The following is a 24,963-nucleotide window of genomic DNA, read 5'->3' as shown; positions in this document are numbered from 1 at the left end:
TGGCTTTGCTTATGTCACATGTTAACTATTGCTTGGAGGTTGTATCTGGTACTTCATCCGTTCAAATCCAACGTATTGCAAGAGTTGTCAATTCTATTGTGCGATTTGTATATGGTCTTCGTCGTAGAGAGCATGTATCGCAATTTGTTGATCATTTTCTGGGATTACCGTTTCTGAAGTACATTAAATTTCGTGTACTTCTATTGCATTATAGTGTTATGACTGGTGTTTCCTCGTGTCTCCGTGGAAATTTTATATATTGTAGTTCCTTTCGTAATCCCCAGATAACTTACCCTAGATTCACGTCATTGATTGGTGAGCGGTCGTTTGTTGTAAGGGTCGCTAGGTTGTGGAACCAGCTCCCTCTGTCCTTACGAAAATTTACATTTCCTACATATTTATACAAAAGGAAGTGCTTTGAGTTTCTGCAGGCTAGTTCCTAAATGATTTTCTTGTCCTTTTTGCGTATTGCTTGATATGGGTTTCCCTTTTTTTATTTTTGTGATTTTTCTTTGAGGCTGGGGAGCCTTTTATATTTTATATGAACTTTTATGCTTTTTGAAGTAGTGGCTAGGTCTGCTCTATTATATAGACTGGATAATAGCATTTTTTTGAAAGGATAAATACTTCCTATTCTTACTGATTTTTCTATACTCTGGTTTAGATACATATGTGAGGGTAGGTTTAGTTTATATATCCTTGTTTCCTTTTATGGGGTTGCATATTGGTCATATATTTTTTTTTTATTGTTTAGTTTTAATGCTTAAAAACTCTTGTTTTAAGGGTATCTGTAGTAAGTTAATATAAGCTATTGGCCATGTTGACTTATTTATATTACTATGTGAATTTAATAAATGAATGAAATGAAAAGTGACGGCGTCGTCTATGTTAAGGGATGCCTTTGTAATGTGGAAAAAAAAAAAAAAAAAAAAAAAAAAATTCTAACTCTTTCCGTTTACTAAAATTCATACTTTAAATTAAAATAAATAAAATTAAAATACTTAAAATTCAGGATTCCAGTTCTATCCGTTCACCCAAATCCAAATTGTAATAAATTTAGTACCATTTAGTACTTTTCGTACACATAAATACGAATTTCCAAAATTTCCCCAATCCTATGCTCCAACAATAATCTCAATTTCAAATTTCAGGATTCCAGCTCTGTCCGTTCACTCGAATCCTTATTGTACCAAATGTAGTACTTTTCGAACACATAAGTACGAAAACCACCCTCATATCTCAGTCCTACACTTCACAGTAATCTTAATTCCAAATTTCAGGTTTCCAGCTACATACGTTCACCCAAATCCAAATTGTACTAAATTTAGTACCATTTAGTACTTTTCGTGCCCATAAGTACGAATTTTCAAAACTACCTCAATTCTACACCCCACCAGTAATCTCAATTCCAAATTTCGAGATTCCAACTATATCCGTTCACCCAAATCCCCATTGTCCCAAATTTAGTACCATTTAGTACTTTTCATTCACATAAGTAAGAATTTCCAAAACTTTCCCAGTCCTACACTCCAACAGTAATATCAATTCCAAATTTCAGGAATCCAGCTCTATCCGTTCACCCAAATCCAAATTGTACTAAATTTAGTACCATTTAGTACTTTTCGTACACTCAAGTTTCCAAAAACCATTTGGTGCATCTTTCTTACTCTTCATCAGTGATCCTCAGTCCAAATTTAAGGAATCAAACTCTATCCGTTCACCCAAATCGAAACTGTACCAAATTTAGTGCTATTTAGTATTTTTCGTACCCTATGTACGAATTTCCAAAACTTCCACATTACTAAACTCCACCAGTAATCTCAGTTCCAAATTTCGAGATTCCAGAGCTATCCGTTCACCCAAATACCCATTATACAAAATTTAGTTCCATTTAGTACTTTCCGTACACATAAGTACGAATTTCCAAAACCACCCTCATATCTCAGTCCTACACTTCACAGTAATCTTAATTCCAAATTTCAGGTTTCCAGCTACATACATACGTTCACCCAAATCCAAATGGTACTAAATTTAGTACCATTTAGTGCTTTTCGTACGCATAAGTACGAATTTTCAAAACTACCTCAATCCTACACCCCACCAGTAATCTCAATTCCAAATTTCGAGATTCCAGCTTTTATCCATTCACCCAAATCCCCATTGTATCAAATTTAGTACTATTTAGTACTTTTCGTACACATTAGCACGAATTTCCAAAATTCCGAATTTCAGGTTTCCAGCTCTTTACGTTCACCCAAATCTAAATTGTACTAAATTTAGTACCATTTCGTACTTTTCGTACACATGATTGGTAATTTTCCAAACCATTTCCTTTTAGAAGCACCACTTCCCAACCTTGATTTCCATACCAAATTCCTATATTCCTGGGGCCTATTATTGATTTCACTAATTATTTAGCGATTTCTTCAAATTACAGATTTTGAAATTGAATAGTTATGACTGTACATCTCCATATACGATAAAATTCTTTATTGCAAATAAATCGTGGTAATATGCACAATTTTATTGCACTTTCATTGATTTGCAAACATTTAGTTATTACCAAAAAGTGAGGTCCATACAGTTTTTAGTTGTTGTTATTTCTGGCCGATTTCTGAATTTATTCCCCTAATGTTGTCTTCAACAGCAACTCATTTGTTCAACAAACCCAACATCATTTATTGAAAGAATTTTTGTTTTAATTTTAAATTGAAAATCAAAATTTTTACAAATGCATCGTTTGTAATCATCTTTTCTAACTGTATTTTAACGAATGAAAATCTTTTGTGCGACACCTGTTATGTGAAAACTAAATCAGGATCGGTTTGTATTTTTCGCGTAATTGATGTTTATACCATAATCACCAACTGCGACATCTGTTGCAATGGAAGATAACAAATGTCTTGTCTTTCTATTATTTAGTGTTTTACGATAAAATAAGTGCGCCTAGAAGTAAACTACAAAATTTGAAATTATGTGTGATCGTTTACGGTATCATGAAGTTATAGCATTGTTAATTTGACACATGTCTTGCAGAGGGCCAACTATGTGAATCAGTACGTAATAATAATGAAAAAGAAGGATTTTTGTTGTTGTTATTTTTTGTGGTTCCAGGACGAATTTTCTAAAACCCGGCCTTATCTCGCACATTTGCATCAACAGAGACCCACTGGTAAAATTTCAAGCTCCTAGCTTTAGCCGTTTTGGCTGGGCGTTGATGATGAGTCAGTCAGTCAGTCAGCCAATCACTTATCACCAAGCTCATTTATATATATAAAAAGAAGTTCTCTATTATATAATTTAATTACATATTCTTTCCCAGCAAAATGTTCGATGCCAAAGATGTCATTCAATCATGGGTGCAAGTGATCTGGCATGTCATCTTTTTAGCATCTTCATCGATGAATTTTATATGAGCGTGGACCCCAAAAGATGATATTCATTTTTGGATCCAAAGCATGTCATTTACACCAATGCTTTGACATGTCATTTTCACCAATGCTTTGGCATGTCATTTCCACCAATGCTTTGGCATGTGATATCGAGTCTCCCACAACATCAAGCCTATTGTAAATAATTAATCTTATATATTTAGAAAAAATTGTATAAATAAAAACACAAAATTCATCTCCATTGGATCGACGGAATGGGTTCAAATGCTGATGAAAAGATCGGATCTTTCACGACTTCCTTTTCATTGGTTCAAATGCTAATGAAAAGATCGGATCTTTCACGACTTCGTTTGAACCAATTCAAAAGATGCCATGAAATCACGTCATCGCATGGAACCCCTTCCTTCAAATTTTGCTGGGTTATAATTTCTTTATTTAATAAATTGGATTAAATTAAATGTCAATGTATGCCATCAAGATTTTCCTATTCCTATTGAAAGGATAATGAAAAGGGTGATGAGGGGGCCACTACGATGATCCACCGGGAAGGTGCAGCGTTGTTAATTGGCTTGGGTGTAGTTCTCCGTTGGTTTGATGCAGTATATGAGGCGCTCAGTGCCAAAACGGCCTAACCTCATGCCCAAAAAAATCAATCTGACTATAAATATTTAACTGGAACCTTTTGAAATAAATAAATAAAAAAATCATATTGCATTATTTTAAAAGGTAGTAAAACCTAGTGTTATTCATTGCAATATGAAGTTTTTTAGTAGCTATTTCAAAAGGTTCTGGTTAGATCTGTTTGATTTTTTTGGGCATGTGTGTTAGGCCGTTTTGGCGCTGAGCGCCTCATATACTGCATCAAACATGCCGTGACAGAACTAGTCCACATTGCACTACTTCCAATTTATTTTGCTGGGTTAGGGTTTGGCTTCTCTTTGAGACACTTGGTACATTCAATCAACAATTTGTAAAAAGAAAGACTTTGTTTGCTGCAATAATGTCTAGTAAATGTCTAATAATGTTTATCGACAGTTTTAGGTGCCTACGATAATCTCGAACAAATTGCTGACTTGTGTGCTCAGCACGGTATGTGGATGCACGTTGATGCCGCTTGGGGCGGAGGAGCATTAATGAGTCCAATACATCGGCATCTTTTAAAAGGCATTGAAAGGTATTTAACGCGATCTATTGAATGAGTTACTAAAATTTTATACAATTTACATATGTATGTATATGTTTTAATATATGCACAATTTTTATTTCAGGGCCGATTCTGTCACATGGAATCCCCACAAAATGTTAACTGCGTCACAACAATGCTCCACGTTTTTAACCAAACATAAGGATATTTTGAGTAAATGTCATTCAACCAATGCTACGTATCTTTTCCAGAAAGACAAATTTTATGATACTAGTTACGACACAGGTGATAAACACATTCAATGCGGCCGCAGAGCTGATGTTTTCAAATTCTGGTTCATGTGGAAAGCAAAGGGCACGCGTGGGCTTGAGGAACATATAAACCAAATATTTCGCATGGCAGCATATATAACACAAAGCATTAAAAAACGAGATGGGTTCCAATTAGTCTTAGATAAACCAGAATGTACTAACATATGCTTTTGGTACGTTCCGCCCAGTTTACGAAATTTGAGTAGAAATGCGTCCTTTAACGTCCAGCTTCATAAAGTTGCACCGAAGATCAAGGAAGCAATGATTAAAAAGGGTTCAATGATGGTAACATATCAGCCTCTACGTAACTTGCCAAATTTCTTCAGAATAGTTTTGCAGAATTCATGCCTTAATGAAGATGACATGGATTATTTTCTTAATGAAATTGAAGCACTAGGAAAAGATTTGTAGAATAACTCGTATATTGTTATATATGTAAGTATTCACGAAATATGTATGTACAAATATAACATAAAATAAAATATGCAGTTTAGCGAGATATTAATTGACTTTATAAATTCAAACAGGCGCTGCTTATTTGTCAAATTTCCTCAGAGTTTTCATTTGCGCTATGTCCGGCATGTTCCCTGGGAGTTCCATGTTTTTTTTTTTGTTTAATGAAAAAATTGATTTTTTGACGTAGGCCCCTGACAATGGCAATACAAATGTTGATATCATGAAATTAAATGTAAATTTTAACAATTTGTTTTATATCAACTTTAATTTTTTTATTATTTCGTATTTTTTGTTATTTGCAATAGTTTTGTTTTCTTTTGCTCAAAAATTCTCATGTTTACTGTCAATAAAAATTAGAAAAAAAGTGCCCAGACAGTACTATACACAAAAAAGTACGATTACTCTTAATCGCAGTCATATTTGAAACAACAAAATTATATGAAGAAACAGCAAAGAATATAGTGTGAAATATTTAAGAGAAAATATGACCGATTCTTGTAGAGCATCCCTTGCGTAGACATTTCGTCGGTGGTGTCATGCTTAACTGTTCCATATTTTTGACTTTTTGAGATATAGGTGGTTTCAGGGTCTTTCCCGTACGCTCTTTCTGTGCCATTTTTCGAAATATCCACGTTCCGACGCCAAAGTTTTTTTGGTATAATATTATGATTATAATAACTTACAAGTTTGAAAGCACATTTCCAAAATCAGAACTTGTAGAAGTTTTGAATTTATTGAGGCAAAGATGGGAAAAAATATTTGTCACTTTGTTCCATGTGATGTACAATATTTTACATTTGTGTCATAAGTGTGGGGGTGACGTAGGGGATGGAAGATACCAAGGAACGGTCCTGACCGGTTTTAACATGGCAAAGCCCAGGATTTATCTTGGTCCCTCTTTCATCTCAAGTGGACACTGACCTCCCCGTGGTGTCACCTGGGGAACTGCCTTTAACACCCGTTAAAGGTAGTGAGCTAACATGTGCCGCGCGTTCACCCATAAGAACGTTAAAAACTTGGGTTTGGGCGTCGGGTTAGTAACCCTCCCCTAGAAAAAAAACTGCCTACTATGAAAAAACGAAAGAAAAGAAAAACAAACCCCTCTAAAGTTGACGAACCCCGCAAACGTTTTAAGGACCATGATCTGCGAATCCGCACCTGGAATGTTCGCACTCTTTATAGAGAAGGTGCAGTCTTCGCATTGGCAGACGTACTTGAAAAGTACAAGGCCGATATTACTGCCATACAGGAAATACGATGGATTGGGAAAGGCGTCACAACAACACCTAAAGGTGACGCACTGTATTATAGCTGCCATGACGTAAAGCATGAGTTTGGTTGCGGATTCGTAGTTAGTCGGAGACTAAAACATCTGGTATTCAGCTTCACCCCAGTGAATGAAAGACTTGCTGCAATTCGAATAAAAGCTAAATTCTTCAACATCAGCTTTATTTGCGCTCATGCTCCCACTGAAGAAAAGGACGAACAGACCAAAGATATATTTTACGAGCGCTTAGAAGAAACATATGACCGTTGCCCTGCCCATGACATTAAAATCATTCTAGGCGATTTTAATGCCAAAATTGGAAAGGAGAATATCTTTGGCCCAACAGTCGGGAAATTCAGTCTCCACAGTGAAACATCTGACAATGGTATGAGGCTGATAGACTTTGCAGCTGCAAAAAACATGGTAGTTAGCAGTACCAGATTTAATCATCTCGATATTCATAAGGGCACCTGGCTGTCCCCAGATCAAAGAACAAGTAATCAAATTGATCATGTTGTGATAGATGGAAGACATTCATCCAGCGTGTTGGATGTACGATCGTTCCGAGGCGCAAACATTGATTCGGACCGCTATCTTGTTGCAGCAAAGGTACGTACCCGTCTAAACGTTGCAAATAAAGCACGAACAGACACAACGCGGAAGTTGGACATCGATAGGCTGCAAACACAACAGATAGCCACAGCATATTCCACTCAACTAGCCCAATTGCTTAACGCGAGCACTCCTTGTCCCGATAACATAACAACACAATGGCAAAATATTGCCCACTCCATGCAAACAGCCGCAAAATCCATACTTGGATTCCAGAGACCTCCACAAAGGAATTCATGGTATGACCAGGAGTGTCGTGCTGCTACCGAAGATAAAAATGCGACATATAGAGCTACTTTACAATCAGTAGCAACGCGTAGCGCACGAGAGAGATATCGGGAGAAAAGGAGAGAAGAGAAACGTCTTTTCCGCAAGAAAAAGAGAGAAATGGAAAAGCGGGAGTGTGAAAAAATCGAGATGTACAGGAGCCAGAATGAAGTTCGAAAATTCTACCAAAGAGTGAAACATCAAACAGATGGCTTTGGTACAGGCACATCCTCCTGTAGAGACCAGCAAGGTAATCTGGTAACAGATACAGATAGCGTGCTCAGGATATGGAAGGAACATTTCTCCAATCTGCTGGTAGCCAATAGTGGCGAAGACGATGATACCGCAGATCCAATCCCAGAAGATGGTATAGAATGTATACCACCCGGCCAAGATGAGGTAAAAACAGCAATCAACCGGCTGAAGAATAATAAGGCAGCAGGAGCCGATGGCTTACCAGCCGAGCTGTTTAAAACCGGAGGCGACGCGCTGATAAGGTGTATGCATCAGCTAGTTAGCACCATCTGGCAGGAAGAACGCGTACCCGACGATTGGAACCTGAGCATCCTATGTCCCGTCCACAAAAAAGGAGATAAGACTGTATGCTCCAACTATAGGGGCATAAGTCTACTCCCTATTGCCTATAAGATAGTGTCAGGGATACTGTGCGAACGAATAAAGCCTATGGTCAACGAGATAATTGGACCATACCAATGTGGCTTTAGACCTGGCAAGTCCACCATTGACCAGATATTTACCCTGCGGCAAATCCTAGAGAAGACCCAAGAGATGCAGATCGACACATTTCACCTTTTTGTCGATTATAAAGCAGCATTCGACAGTCCCCTCCGATCAAAGGTATTCCATGCAATGTCTGAATTTGGTATTCCCGCAAAGCTCATCCGGCTTTGTAAGATGACTCTAACTGATACTAGGTCCTCAATTAAAATTGGAAAGAACCTCTCCGAAGAATTTTGTACCCAAAGAGGTTTCAGACAAGGAGACAGCCTTTCGTGTGACCTATTCAACATTTTGCTGGAAAAGGTAATACGAGATGCAAATGTCAAAAGAAGTGGCCCAATTTACACCAATAGCCACATGTTACTTGCCTATGCTGATGACATAGACATCATGGGACGATCAGTAAAGGAAGTAACTGATACCTTTAGGAAGGTCGAAGCAGAATCTGCGAAAGTGGGTCTGGCGGTAAACGGCGAAAAGACCAAATTGATGGTGTCGACGCGCAAAGCGTCCATAGAGCTCGGACCAACCGTAGAAGTTGGTACCTACAATTTTGAGGTAGTTAAAGACCGTCTACCTCGGCACTGCCATAAACACAACAAACAACATCAGTTGTGAAATAAGAAGAAGAATTGTATTGGCCAACAGATGCTACTATGGATTAAGTAAGCAATTTAAAAACAAAGCCACATCTCGTCAAACAAAAATAACACTATACAAAACGCTGATACTACCCGTGCTAATGTATGGCTCCGAAGCATGGGTACTTGCGCAAGCAGATAAGGCAGTGCTTGGTGTGTTTGAGAGGAAAATTCTTCGAAAGATCTACGGGCCGATTTGCGTTGACGGTGAATATCGACGTCGTATGAACCACGAGCTATATAAGCTATACAAAGACATGCATATAGTTAAACGTATCGAGATGCAACGATTGCGTTGGCTAGGCCATATCATGAGAATGAGCGATGATGAACCCGCTAAAAAGGCGTATGAATACATGCCACATGGCGGTGCACGCAGAATCGGCAGGCCTAAGCTTCGATGGAGCACACAAGTGGATGAAGAAATGGAAAGGCGCGGTATTCCAAAAAGTCAAGCGAAAAACAGAGAGGAATGGAGATCTTTTCTTAGTTCGGTCTATGGAACAAATGTTCTGTAATGGGCCAACTAAGTAAGTAAGTCATAAGTGTGGATATGGAACAAATCGACAAAATTTCTATTAAACAACAAATCGAACAGATATTCTTCTAAATTTTAGCAAAGACTATTTCTTTTATTAATAATTCATGTCAAAAATATACATAAATATTTTCTTCAGTCAACTCCATGCAGTTGTGACGCAAATATAAAATGTAATTATCTCAAAATGGGAAAATGCGTATGGAACACTTAAGCATGACAGCTTAGTCCAGGGCGATTTGTATGGAAGGAAAAAAATGTTAACGGGCGCCTGGAGTTTCTGATTCTTGGTATTGTACTGAGCAAAAATGTTCACTAGACCCTATGTCTACACTGAAAGAAAAATGCTTCGTTGTATCAATGAACGGGTTTCATTGATGCTATGAAACGTTCAATTAATATGAAGAAATGTTTCTTTCATGCTGTGAAACTTAACGTTATTTAAAATTTAATGATTTTTGGTTTCATTGTATAAGCGAAACGAATTTCATTGATGTAATGAAACTTTTAATTTTTGTAAAGATAAGAAAAATGTTCAAAATAGTCAGGCTCAATCCCATAGTCGTTGTTTAAAATTTTATTAAAACAACTTTAATTTATTAGTGGAAGCGAGCAATTGACACTTGGGTATAAAAAGTTTATTGTTGAAAAACAAGAAACAAGGGAACTGATGAAGATCTGTGGCGAGATCTGAAACTATAGTCTTCCCTGCCTTACCCCTTGCTAAACATCGCTAATTTTTTTTCCTACTAATAAATTAAAGTTGTTTTAATAAAATATTAAAGTAACGACTATGGGATTAAGCCTGACTATTTAAAAAACAAAATAGAAGTCGTCATCCCAAATAAAAAAACCCCAACCCTCCTAAGTTAAGGAAAATATGTACGTTTTGAATTCAAACTAAATACAACTGGCAAAAAAGAACTAGTACGCAAACCATTTAAAAAAAATGGCGAAAAATATATATTCGTTGTTTTTGGTTTGCTCCAAAAATTAATGAAACAGTTTCAACAGTTTAAATGAAACATTTTTGAAATCCCTAATACTAAGTCTGTCTGGTTACCCCAAAATTTGTACCAACTTGTACCAATTGTTGCTGGAAGTCGTCTGTTAACGCAAAAAGTCAGCAAAAGAGAGCGGTTCGAGAGAGACATTTTGACAGTTCTTTCACTGAGAGCTTGCAAATTCTTGCTGGACAAATTTCTTCTAGCAAGCACTTGCACTCTTCTTCTTCCTGAAAACAATCAATCATCTGTTTTAATATTTTCGTTGATTTATGTTTGTAAAAATTAAAAACATTTTTATTGTGGAAATAGCAAGCGTAATTGTATTGCTTTTTTGGAGAACAAAGTTGCAAAGTGGGAAAATCCCTATTTTGGGACATTTTCTTTCTTATTTTTAATAAAATACAACGTGTTTGTTTCCTTTATTGGCGGACAAATTGTTCTGTTTGGGCAAGCCAGCTGATTGCTTCCTGGTTTCTGCTGGGAAGTTGTCTGTTTACTTTTTACAATTTTCTAGCAAAAGAGAATAAAAACTCCTTACTCTCTGAGAAAGTTCTTGCTGGTCAATTCTTGCAGGGAAAGTAACCAGACAGACCAACTATCTTATCTAATATTATCTTATGTATATGTATTATCACCCTTTTTGCATTCTGTATTCTTTGTAAATCTGCTAATTTATAACAGTTGTCTTCTAATTATTTTGTCTTTTTTAAACAAATTATATTTTTGACAATCACAAAAAGAACACATATATTGGCTACATACATACATATGTATTGAGTCACATACATAAATATGTATGCATGAATATTTACAAAAACTAGCAGAAGCGGCACCAGCTGTACACAAATTCGCTACTGTCACCGATTGACGTTGGTATACATAAATATTCATTCGCATTAAAAAGAATGCTATTCTCAGTTCTTTGTTATTGTTTGTATTGGTGTTCATTGAATTCCAGCTGTGGTTGTGTGTGTGTATTTCAAAAGCAGAAAACATGTGTAGGCGAAATTACTCTCTCTCTCTCTCTTTGCAAAACAAGCACCGTTTTCTTAGCTACATCAATAATAAACTATGCAACACTGAAAATGCAAACAACTTATAGTATGCATTTTTGAAAGTACATATTTAGACTACAAAAACCCTAGTAGGGTTTTGTCCTGTCAGATCCAGTTCGGATTTTATGGCCTCATCTAAACCGGGCTAAATCTACACTTTTTTGCATTTATCAGGACTTTATCTCAGAAACGAATAGGAATTTAGCCTTGCTGTCTTTAGCAATATTGTAGCCCTAGACAAGTAGAACGTATCTTTTGGAAAAAAAAAAACACATAAGAAAAACTCCGTTTAGGGCATCAAAATCTATAAACTTTACATAATTGCTGAAATTCTGGTCAGTATCGGCTAAACTATTGGGAGTTGAACAAAGTAACCTTTTCCAAAAATCTTCCAAATAAAGTTCTCAACAATTCTTTAGAACATTCTGAAACTCTAAAATGCTTACTTCATGTTGTTTCAGCGGTATTTTGCATCATATCTTTTACATCAATACAATACATCAATGAAATGTGTCATTGATTTTGAACCAACGTAAGGCTTCATTGCATAAATGAAGAAGTTTCATTATAACAACGAAAGTATTTCATTGCATTAATGAAGAAGTTTCGTTACGGCAATGAAAGTACTACTTTTATTGCATTAATGAAGAGGTTTCATTGCATCAATGACGAAGTTTCATCGCATTAATGAAAAAGTTTCATTGCATCAATGAAGGATTTTCATTGCATTAATGAACAAATTCGTTAATTTTACTCCAATGAAACTTTTTTCATTTATTCAATCAACGTTGGTTCAAAATTAATGACAAATTTCATTGATACAACGTAGGATTTCATTCATATTACGTATCTTTTTCTTTTAGTGTACGCTGAATTTTTACGGTGAAAATCGAGCCTCCGGATTTTGATTTGAAGTTTTTTATCCAGCTTTTTTGGATATTTTGGTATATAACAACCAAACCATTGAGATTTTCGAAGAACACTCCCAGCTAAATTTGAAGGAAGGGGTTCCATGCGATGACGTGATTTCATGGCATCTTTTGCATTGGTTCAAACGAAGTCGTGAAAGATCCGATATTTTCATCAGCATTTGAACCCATGCAAAGGAAGTCGTGAAAGATCCGATCTTTTCATCAGCATTCCATCGATCCAGTAGAGATAAATTTTGTGTTTTTATTTATACACATTTTTCTAAGTATATAAGATTAATTATTTGCAATAGGCTTGATGTTGTCGGAGACTCGAAATCACAATCAACGTTGTTAAAACTCTCGTCGTAATAATAATGTCATTGCCAAGGGTTGGTGAAAATGACATGCCAAATCATCCATGCTCATATAAAATTAATCGGTGAAGATGCTAAAAAGATGACATGCCAGATCACTTTCACCCATGATTGAATGGCATCTTTGGCATCGAGAATTTTGTTATTATTATTATTATTATTATTATTATTATTATTATTATTATTATTATTATTATTATTATTATTATTATTATCATTATTATTATTATTATTATTATTATTATTATTATTATTATTATTATTATTATTATTATTATTATTATTATTATTATTATTATTATTATTATTATTATTATTATTATTATTATTATTATTATTATTATTATTATTATTATTATTATTATTATTATTATTATTATTATTATTATTATTATTATTATTATTATTATTATTATTATTATTATTATTATTATTATTATTATTATTATTATTATTATTATTATTATTATTATTATTATTATTATTATTATTATTATTATTATTATTATTATTATTATTATTATTATTATTATTATTATTATTATTATTATTATTATTATTATTATTATTATTATTATTATTATTATTATTATTATTATTATTATTATTATTATTATTATTATTATTATTATTATTATTATTATTATTATTATTATTATTATTATTATTATTATTATTATTATTATTATTATTATTATTATTATTATTATTATTATTATTATTATTATTATTATTATTATTATTATTATTATTATTATTATTATTATTATTATTATTATTATTATTATTATTATTATTATTATTATTATTATTATTATTATTATTATTATTATTATTATTATTATTATTATTATTATTATTATTATTATTATTATTATTATTATTATTATTATTATTATTATTATTATTATTATTATTATTATTATTATTATTATTATTATTATTATTATTATTATTATTATTATTATTATTATTATTATTATTATTATTATTATTATTATTATTATTATTCTTATTGTTATTATTATTATTATTGTTATCATTATTATTATTATTATTACTATTATTATTATTATTATTATTATTATTATTATTATTATTATTATTATTATTATTATTATTATTATTATTATTATTATTATTATTATTATTATTATTATTATTATTATTATTATTATTATTATTATTATTATTATTATTATTATTATTATTATTATTATTATTATTATTATTATTATTATTATTATTATTATTATTATTATTATTATTATTATTATTATTATTATTATTATTATTATTATTATTATTATTATTATTATTATTATTATTATTATTATTATTATTATTATTATTATTATTATTATTATTATTATTATTATTATTATTATTATTATTATTATTATTATTATTATTATTATTATTATTATTATTATTATTACTATTACTATTTCTTTATTAGTCAATGGAATTCAAAAAATCTTTACAGACTAAGACAACAATTCAAATATAGTAAATATTAACATTACAAATTTGGATAAACATAGTACAATAACGATTTAAACATATCTTTTGATGTACTAAAGTCAATACCAGGCTTAGATTCTCTTTGAAGTGCTTTGTTTCCTACATTCAAGTGCAAAAGGGTGCGAGTTATTGGTCCATTTAGGGCATAATTAGTTCGATGAAAAGGGATATAGAACAAGTTCACTTCGTGTAAGCTTCTTGGTGGTACAAATAAGGGCACTAAAGCCAGCAAATCTGGACAATCCATAAAATTATGCAACTTTCGACGGGATTCCAAACTTTGAAGTCCTAGTAACAAAAACCTGGATTTATAATCCGGAATTTCTGTTGGAAACAACTTTCTGAGCGCAAACTTTCCAAAACTCTTTTGGATTTTTTTAATACGGTTAATATGAGTATTGCATTGAGGATCCCAGATAAATGAACCGTATTCAATTTTGGATCTAACAAATGACGTATATATCAATTTTATGGTATATGGATCAGAGAAGTCTTTGCAATTCCGTTTAGCGAAAGCAAGTACGTTATAGGCCTCAGGAATAATGTGATCAATATGAGACACGAAAGTCAAAGATGTATCAAATACAATACCGAGATCTCGGAAAGTGCTTAATTTTATTAGAGCATTACTATCAATCCTGAATTGGATTAGTTAATCGGGAATAAGACATGTGAAAACATTTTGAAAGATTGAGAAACAGTTTATTTGCATCACACCACGATACTAAACTATCTAAATCAACTTGTAAATTAACAATATCACGCAAAGATTGTACTACCGAAAAAAATGTCAGGTCATCCCGGTATAGAAGAAATTTAGAATTAAGAAAACATGTCGAAATGTCATTAATAAATAAGTTGAAAAGAAGTGGTCCTAGGACACTTCCTTGTGGAACACCAGAAGTCTGAAAATGAGGTCTAGACACATAACCTTCAACTTCAACCTTACAAACTCTATTTCTTAAGTAAGAAGAAATCCAAGCGAGAAAAGAAGAATGGATGCCAAGCCTTTCTAACTTAGCTAATAAAATGCTGTGTGAGACTTTATCAAACGCTTTGCTCAAAAGCGGAAATAACGTAATCGGTGAACAGCGATAAATTATTCGTGGTGGATCTCCCTGAATAAAATCCATGCTGGTTTGGCGAAATAATAGATTTTGATATAAAAAAAGCTTTTTTTATAAATGATCTGCTCAAACACCTTGGATAATAGTTGAAACTTTCCACTTATCGATAAAAATACCTTCTTCAAGAGATAGGCGAAATATTGAAGTTAAAACAGAAACTATGCTTGAATGACACATTTTTAAAAAGTATGTACATAAGCCATCACAATCTCTTTTAAGACTATTCTTGATTTTATGAATTGCTTCGGAAACATCATTTTCACATATAAGAAAGTTGCCAACATTAATGACAGTATTGAATTCAGGAAATGTCGTATTACAAATCGTTAATATCTGGAAACTAGATTTGAAAAAATTAGCAAACATATTTACCAAATCATGAGTAGATTGAGATCTGCAGTTATTGTAATTAACGGTTGATGGAATATCAGAACATTGGAGTTTCGATTTGACGAAAGACCAAAAACTTTTAGGATTTTCCTTAATTTCGGATTCTTTAGAAAGAATGTATTGCTTATAAAGAAATTTGTTCAAACAGTTAAATTCTCTTTGAAAGTGTACAAACTTGGCATGATCGTCAGGATTACCAGAATTTAAGTATCGTTTATGTTGTTTATTGCGCAGATTTTTAAGCTTGTTTAGACCTTTAGTGTACCAGGGAAGCTTGTGGGGCTTTTGTCTTTTCAATGGAACATTTTCTTTAATGATATTTAAAACTGTACTTAAAATAAATCATAGCAAACAGATGCACCAAAACGAGGAAGTATCGAAGACCAGTCATTACAGGCGTTGTAGTTAAAATCGGGGGAATAATCAGATGTATTTTGCTGCGCTCTAGTACATAGCAAAAAATTGGAACACACCTTTAGGCAGTTGATGTGAAAATTATGTCGTATTGGGGTCCAAGGACAACGAAAATATTTTGGTTCGTGTGGGTCACTTCGTTTTATTGTTTTATAACGCTAAAAGTAGTAAACATTTTAATGGGCATAATTTATTTTTATTACAACGGATTTCTATTGATCCCCTAGATCAATAAGCATATACCGCGGCAGTTACAGATGTCATAAGCAGCTACAATTTGAATGCGGTCCTCGAAGCACATCCCCCATCAATCGAATCTGAGGAGCGTCAGCTGCCACGACAAACCAGAGTAGTTTTGGCTCAACAACGCTCGGGAAAGTGCAGCCGTTCAAATTCCTATTGGACAAGGATCGAAGGCACTGTGCAAAACATCTGTCCCGCATGCGGCACAGGCCCACGCGGCACCAAACCTACTAAACTTACTGTATTGAATCTGTGGTTACATCCCATCGAAGCAGCTACGTTCCTGGAACTGGAAATTGACCCAGTGCCAGATTAAGCAGAAGAAGGAGTATACAAACATATAATACAAAACACTGTTACAGCAACAACAGTTGCGATTGAATTTAATGAAGAATTTTCAGAATTTGTGTTAATATAATAAAGTTCGTAATATTTTTGTTTCACACAAATAATAACTTCTTTTTATCTATTCTGGGACATTTCGTAATGGTTTGCATTTTTATTACATCTCTGCATAAAAACACATTCCGAGGAGTGCCTTTAAACAGTACCAAAGCACAGCATCAAAACACGTGCTTTGGATGCAAATTGGACTGATTCCTATTCTACCCTAAAATGCGATTCCAAAGGGATGGTTAAAACGCAATGCCAAAGGGTTAGTTAAAATGCAGCGCTAATGGAGTGAATCTTTCAGTAGTGACGCTCTTGTGAAAATCATGAGTGAAAATGCATAATTTGATGCACTTCCAAATCACTTGTACATATGATTTAATTGCATCTTTGGAGGCAAACTTTATGCTGGGATAGTATGACTCTTTATTTTGATTCCAAACTTGAAATTCAAATCCCTTTTGTAACCTTTTAAGAAAAATGTTACAAAATTCTTTACCACCTGGCACTATAATTATAATTAAGCAGATAGGAAACGGAGCATTCTTTCCAATATACGCGACCTAAAGCCGCAGCAAAAAAAAAAACAGGAATGCTACCGTTACAGACAATACAAAACTTTGTGTCCTGGCGTCTCTCGACTTGAGGACGGCATTTGACACTATAATTATAATGTAGCAGAAAGGGAGCGGAGGATTCCTTGCAATATACGCGGCCTAAAGCCGCAGCAAAAAAAAAACAACAATGCTACCGTTACAGACAATACAAAACTTTGTGTCCTGGTGTCTCTCGACTTGAAGAAGGCATTTGACATGAAATAAGTGAAATAAGTAAATATGTAAATAAAAATAAATTGCAATCATTATACCAATTTTCTCGAAGAGCTTGCTGGTAAACGCCTACTTATCTTTTTGATAGAAAGCAGCTTGTGTGTATTGGGAGTGCAAGATCTATTCTTCCTCTTAGAAGTGGTGTGCCGCGAGGTTCGGTTTTAGGGCAATTTTTCTTTATTATTTTTATTAATGATCTCTTTCTTGATTTAAGTTTTTGGTGCGAACCGTTTGCAGATCACGTTCAAATGCTTTTCAAAGGTGATTGTCGTCTAATTTCACTTTGTTAATCCAAGATTCATAATGCTATGGAGCCATTGCAAGGGCGGATTTTGTGCTGCTGCCTTTCATTAGGAGACGTTTGGCTCATGCTTCGGTCTAACCTATTATTCTTTACAGCCTTGAAGTTTATTCTGGGACCACTTGGAGTAATCTTCACTTGATTTAATTGGCAGTAAACAAGATTGTTCGTTTTGTACAAGATTACGTGGTTGTTGTTGTTCCTTCCTATCGTTTGCGAACACTCGTCTACTGCTTAGTTTTTTTAATCCTATTAAGGACCAGTCCCTCTGTTTCTGGTGAAAGATTTCATATTTGCGTTCATCAACTCGCCGCCATCAACTTCAAATTCCCACAGTTCACCATCTCATGAATCTTTCTCATGAATTGTACGTGTTGTTCCACTGTACCGACGTATCCAGGGGGCGGCTCGGGCCTCCACGAACTGGTAACTTCTTAAACGTTTTTGGTACATTTTACTTGCAAAAGTTAAATTTTTGTCCATTTTATTGAACAAAAGGCTTTTTAACATGTAAGAATTCATTATAAATAAAAAATATGTACAATGATAAAACATTTATGGCCATGGTTTAATTAGAAAGGTTGGGTAAAAGTTGACACTTCATTCATTTTTTACGTTATTATATAATGCGCCAAAAAGCATTAAAAACAAAACACTTGTTGCATTTGTGTTTATTAATTTTGAAGTTTTAGGAATTTAAGAAAAATTAGTGTTCTATAGATTTTTCCATCTAAATCTACTGATCTAAATACACCATGTTTAGGACCACTACTTAATTCCAGCTAAATGTTCGATGTCAAAGATGCTATTAAGGCATGTGTGCACCACCAAAAATGCAATTCATTTTCAGATCCTAAGCATGTCATCTTCAAAAACCCGGTGGAATAGCATCTTAACCAACTCTTTGGCATAATATCTTAACCAATTCCCTAGAATAGCATTTCCACAGACCCTTTAGCATGCCATTTTTACCCTTTGGCATGACATTTTCATGTCTTGTTTAGAAAATGGAAAATGCTGTATTGAAATATGATTTTCATGCCAAAAAAACTCATTATTAATTAAAAGGAATTCATGAAATAACTATAACTTAATTACATCCAAAATTTAATTTTGTTGTTGTTGTAACACTATTTTATATGTATGTTCGTTTTTCTATTTAATCTGACTCTGGGTGCTTCTCCACTTCTAGAAATGTGCCTGTTTCGATCCTTGTCCTGTGGTAATTTAGACGGCTACACCATTCCGAACGTAGTTGAGCCAAAATTTCTCTGTTTGTCGTCATCAAGTACTGCAATGAAAGCATGCCATTGTGTTAATGTACTGGAAGAATCAATGTTCAAAAACGTTTGTTCTATGCCCTGATTTTTTCCTGTATCAGGGCAATGCCGTTAAAGACTAGTCTAATATGGGCAAGCCTGGTTGATACAGGACTTTCCATATATCATTAAATTGGTTGTACGTACTCTAGACATAACCGTTAATGATTTTTCATAGTCAGTTCTTGAATAATAACTTAAAAGACTAGAAATTTCAAGCCAAATTGCCTACAGAGGGACACTAATTACTAGAGATAGTATTTACCCGGTAAATACCCACACGTTGGGTAAATACCCATTTGTAGTATTTATTTGTGTATTTACTATATTGAATCGCCAATACAACATCTTACACCCAACTCCTGGTTTTAGGTTGTGAAATCGTTTCAAAATGGTTAGTTTTACATTACTTTAAACATGTAGGTAAATACCCGAGTATTTGGTTGGGTAAAAACTCTATAACTGCCGAACCAGAACCAATTGAGGTATTGTGCCAAAATTTGGTTCAAATCTTTCTTATATCAACTGAACTTCTGGTATTGAAAATGGTTTATCTGTTTTGATGTAGGCCCCATATACCTCCCGATTTATTAGCCACATTTTACAATCATATTGGCTGTAATTTGGCACAGTGAGTTCTCAATGGGCATACAAAAATTGTCAACGTAAGTCCACGTTTTCTTGTAGCCCCCATATAAGGGTACCCCAATTTCGAGTATTTACCCTAGTATTGGCTAAAAACTATTTATCTGCCGAATTAAGTGACGTAGGGTGCCAAAATTAGTAAATTAAATTAAAAGCAGTAAGGAAAGGATCAATGTCGGGAAGGGCCGACTATGTGATACCCTACACCACTGTGAATAGTTAAAATATATATGTGAGCTAAATCCAAATGTCAACAGATTACAATATAATTTGACACATATATTTCTAGACCAAACACCGTCACACATTCCAAATTTCATCAAAATTAGACATACATAGCGTCTTTGGTGCATCAAATACCTTAAATCGATTTCGATATCATTTGGCACACTTATTTCTAGACCAAATTGCGTCACATATTCCAAATTTCATTGAGATCGGACATATATAACGTCTTTCGTCCACCAAATACCAAAAATCGGCCGAAAATATGTATTGGAGCTATATCCAAATCTGAACAGATTTCGCTATAATTTGGCACATCTATAGACCTAATTCCATCACACATTCCCAATTTCATCAAAATTGGACAGATACAGCGTGTTTGGTGCATCAAATACCTCAAATCGGCCGAAAATATATATGGGAGCTATATCCAAATCTGAACCGATTTTCACCAAAAGCAATAGCGTTCTTCATTAGGCTTAAAAAATGATCTTCCCCAATTTTCAGCCAAATCGAACAATAAATGCGACCTGTACGAGGGCAGTTCGGAAACTTCTTAGCCTAGCACAAAAAGCGCGGTAGAAACAGAAAAAATTAAGTGTTTTGGAAACTTCCATCTCTGTTATGAACACATGTTAAATTTTGTTTCGATCTGGCAACTCCTTCATATAGAAACAGGTGTTCAAAAAAGACGCATCCGCAATTTTTTTACAATGGAAACATTAGAAGTGCGTGCAGTCATTAAATATTTACATAAAAAATGATTATCGGGACAAGCAATTCATAATGATATGGTGAATGTGTTAGGTGAAAGTGCTCCTTCATATGCAACAGTAAAAAATTGGGTTGCTGAATTTAAACGTGGTCGTACAAGCATTGAAGATGAACCACGTAGTGGACGTCCAAAAACAGCAACAACAACAGAAATTGTAGCCAAAATCCATGATATGGTATTAAATGATCGACGAATAAAAGTGCGTGAAATTGCTAATATCATGGGCATCTCAAATGATCGAGTCCATTTAATTTTGCATGAAGAACTACATATGAAAAAGCTTTCTTGCGTGCCGCATTTGTTAACAGTCGATCAAAAACGCATAAGAATGAACATTTCTCAAGCTTGTTTGGATCGTTTTAAGCGAAATAAAATGGATTTTAAGCGTCGTTTCATAACTGTTGATGATACATGTATCCACCACTATACTCCAGAGACAAAAGAACAATCCAAACAATGAACTGAAGCTGGAGGAAGTGCCCCAAAGAAGGCAAAAACAATTCAATCGACTGGTAAGGTTATGGCAACGGTTTTTTGGGACTTCAAAGGTATTTTAAAGGGTAAAACAATAAATTCTGAGTACTATTGCAACATTTTGGATCAATTAAATGTACAAATTCGAGAAAAACGTCCTGGCTTACAACACAAAAAAATAATTTTTCATCAAAACAACGCACCAGCGCACAAGAGTGTTTTAACAGTGGCTAAAATCAACGAATTAAAGTACGAGTTGCTTGACCACCCACCTTTTTCTCCTGATTTAGCTCCCAGTGACTTTTACTTGTTCCCAAATCTAAAAAAAATTCCTTGCTGGCAAGCGTTTTACCTCAAATGAAGATGCAATTACAGTTGTAAACCACTATTTTGAAGACCTTGAGGAAAACTATTTTAATCAAGGGATAGAATTGCTAGAAAAGCGTTGGACTAAGTGTATTGACGTTTCAGGAGATTATATTGAAAAATAAAAATATATTTGAAAAACTAACTATTCTCTTTCATTGATAGGCTAAGAAGTTTCCGAACCGCCCTCGTACGTTGCGAACGGACGGACATATGTACATGCATAAATCGACTCAGAAAGTGTTTCAATGCATATCCCTAGAAGGAACTATGGGTCTATCTCTTTTCCTTAGGCATGTTACATACAAATGCACTAACACATAATACCCTTGCCACAGGGTGGTGTAGGGTATAAAAATCGTAATTAGTAATTACGATCATGACAAAATTGTGTCAGGAACATCATTCTTTCGATAGGGAAACAATTATTCTACCATTCTGATTACTAAAATGGCATAAAAAGCCAACAATTGGAAATCTTTTTCAATTCTCAATTTAAAAATGCCCATTTTTTGTTTTCCCATAAATTGTTTTTTTGCTTTTCCGTATCATAAATGGATTATTTTTGTATGTCATTTTCAGTCTAGAAATTTGTTTTTTTGAATTATTAAAAAATCTCAACTCGTTTCGAAGTTATCAACGTTTACATTCTTAATTTCAGGATGCATCATTATCGGTGTCCAGGTATACGGCTTATGACCTTCAACATAACCTACACTGACGAATACGAAACGTTGATATCTAGGAATAAAAGTAGTTTTTCATTAGACATAAAATATAAACATAAGGGTAGACATTTGTTACTCTAATTGCCTACTATAATTTTCAGTAATATTTGCTCACAACAGGTCTTTAGGGAGGGTCCTTTCCACAGAGATATTATCCTTGTTAATTTACAGATGTCGTCCCTTGTTGGCTTAGAAGATTGCCTATAATAAATAAACAAAAAACTTTTATTCTATGTATATCAATATTAAACTGAAACATCGCAATACTCACCTTGTACTACGTGACTCAGGGAAGGACAGTCGATAAGCCTGTGGACGCCGAAGTCGTCAGCATTCCTGAAACTATGCTAGAAAAAAGAATCATCTTTTGTTAGAAGTAAATTAAATAATCATGTCATATTTAAAATCTTCCTTGCATGTAATGTAAACGATCTGAATATACCTAAAACCAATAAACATGTATATTTTCTTATGAATCAGAAATTCACGAGCTACGTTTTTGATTATTGAGTGATTGATTGAGAGGGGGTAGGAAAACAGGGGACAGAAAACTGAGAGGTGGGTATGGGGCATCTTTAAATTTCCAAGGTGCTATGGTGGAACTTTAATTCCAGCGGGTGGGCGTACCTCGGCACTGCATCAGCCGAGACGGTAGGTCCTTTCCTATGGTAGTGTGGATTCCGTGGCGGTGTATAGTAGATGTTAAATATATATTTTCCTTATCCTTAATTTTGCCTCCCATCCGGCGAGCCCGCAATGACAACGAACCATACAAAAACAAGTGAGCAAAGGCTATAGTCGGGACGGGGCCGACCATGTGATACCGTACACAACTACCCCTGTGCATAAGCTTTTCACTGGTAAACATTTCTTTTAGGGAATATAGTCCGACTACCACCAAACATAATATGCCTCTTTCTCTCTGTGACAAAAAATGGTGTGCAAAAAATGGAAGAATTGGATGCATTACCGACTATTGTGGTACTTTACACCAATGTAAAGGTAATATTTTCTTCTTCCATTGACAGGCTTTGCCGTTGGAATACCCCAACTAGAAGCCGATATATTCACAAAGAATAAAACTTTGAATTTGTCTCCACATCAGTTTTCCCCATTCCTCTGTGGGGCCCCCATCTACCCCCAAAATTTCGTGACTATCCGATCAAAATTCCAACCTCTAGCGTGATTACAAAAAATGTAAAAATTGTATATTTTATTGACTTTTGCGATATTTCGATTGTTTGCCCACTTACGCCAACATACTTTACATCAATATAAAGGAGATATTTTCTTCTTCCATTGACGGGCTTTCCTTTTGGAATACTCGTTACAGAAGCAGAGATATTCGCATAAGAAAAAAACGTTGACTTTTCTCCACATAAGCTTTATGCTTATTCCGATGCCTGAATATTATTTGACTATCACAAAAGTTAATAGGGTTCTTCCTCTGAGGGACCCGCATCAACTCCCAAAAAATCGTGACGATCCGATCAAAATTGCGACCTGTAGCGTGATTACAAAAAATCGGAAAATGGGATGCATTACCGACTATTGCGATATCTCTGTTGTTTGACCATCTACGATAACCTACTTTACATCGTTGTAAGGGTGATATTTTCCTACTTCCCTAGCCAGGTTTTGATATACCTCTTAAAGAAACGGAGCTATTGGCTTTGAAATAAAACGTTGACCTTTTGGTGATTTTTGTAGAAGACTCTTTTCTGGGTAAATAGAGTCAGGTAGATTTGTTTTTAATGCATGTGTTCTAAGAATCTATGTTTAAAAATAAATAACTGCCTGTCATAAATAATGGAACAAATGTCGTGCCCAAAATAGTAAAGATAAGAAAGGATCGATAATAAAAGATGTATTTTCCATTATCAACGCAACGTGTGTACACGTCTGCATAAGGTATTTATAAACACAGCGTGCATTTCTAATGTGCGTGTAAACAAAATGTATGTGTATGTGTGTTATTGTTAGATTGTATGATTTAGGTTTAAATATTTTGTAGTGAATAAAGAATGAGTCTATCTAAAAACATCAAACAGACAACATCAGCCCGCGTGTTTTCTTTTCTTGGGTTTTTCCCTCAAGGTTTCTTGGTACATTTTTGTGATGCGACGAGGATTCCGTCGCATAATTTTGGTGACCCCGACGTGATAGTTTCACGTAGCATAGAGACGAGATACGCTCGCGGTTTCTGTATAGTGAAATTAGTGTAGTTTATTCGTGCGAAGTGTAGTAACGTGGTAGGCTCACATTTTAAAAAAAGAAAAGTGCGTAGTAAAAAGTAACTGCGTTGGATTTATCCACTATTTTAGTGACCTGATAGGGACGTAGGTTAAAAAGATACCGTTTATCCGCCTGCTAAGTTAAAAGGCAAACAGTCGAAGAAAAGACTGTGTTAGGCCAATCAATAGTGTTAGTGACACGTAGTGAAACGAAGAAAAGTGACTACGTTAGGTTTCTAACATGTGTATTAAAGAAACACAA

General features: G+C 34.1%; 2 protein-coding genes and 1 long non-coding RNA gene across 7 annotated transcripts in view; 2 read left to right on the top strand and 1 right to left on the bottom strand.

The window, feature by feature from the left end:
- Window positions 1-24,963, bottom strand: part of LOC141394323 (uncharacterized) — a 204,093-nt gene that overhangs the window by 76,646 nt on the left and 102,484 nt on the right. The gene's annotated exons all lie outside the window — the stretch shown is intronic.
- b (glutamate decarboxylase-like protein black) overlaps window positions 1-24,963 on the top strand; it is a 111,788-nt gene that overhangs the window by 68,831 nt on the left and 17,994 nt on the right. For 2 of the 5 annotated variants that reach the window (XR_012410340.1, XM_073968573.1), the window contains exons 3-5: window positions 4,428-4,566; window positions 4,661-5,282; window positions 5,375-5,564. Coding sequence is in view for 4 of the 5 variants with exons in the window: in XM_073968573.1 (XP_073824674.1) it covers window positions 4,428-4,566; window positions 4,661-5,258 (737 nt within the window). In the remaining variant the exon portion in view is untranslated. Of the gene's footprint in view, window positions 1-4,427; window positions 4,567-4,660; window positions 5,349-5,374; window positions 5,565-16,398; window positions 16,862-24,963 lie in introns of those variants that run through there. The other 3 variants (XM_073968575.1, XM_073968574.1, XM_073968572.1) reach the window with 3 other exon arrangements.
- Window positions 5,577-22,954, top strand: LOC141394321 (uncharacterized). The gene is made up of 2 exons (XM_073968576.1): window positions 5,577-9,361; window positions 22,401-22,954. Exon 1 carries the CDS (start codon window positions 6,373-6,375, stop codon window positions 8,806-8,808), a length of 2,436 nt encoding a protein of 811 aa, XP_073824677.1. The 5' UTR covers window positions 5,577-6,372; the 3' UTR covers window positions 8,809-9,361; window positions 22,401-22,954.

This window comes from Musca autumnalis, unplaced genomic scaffold (genome assembly GCF_047663935.1).
Source record: "Musca autumnalis isolate F117 unplaced genomic scaffold, ASM4766393v1 scaffold_2, whole genome shotgun sequence".
Lineage (NCBI taxonomy): Eukaryota > Metazoa > Arthropoda > Insecta > Diptera > Muscidae > Musca > Musca autumnalis.
Note: the sequence above shows the minus strand (reverse complement) of the source record. Positions and strands in the feature narration are given on the sequence as shown.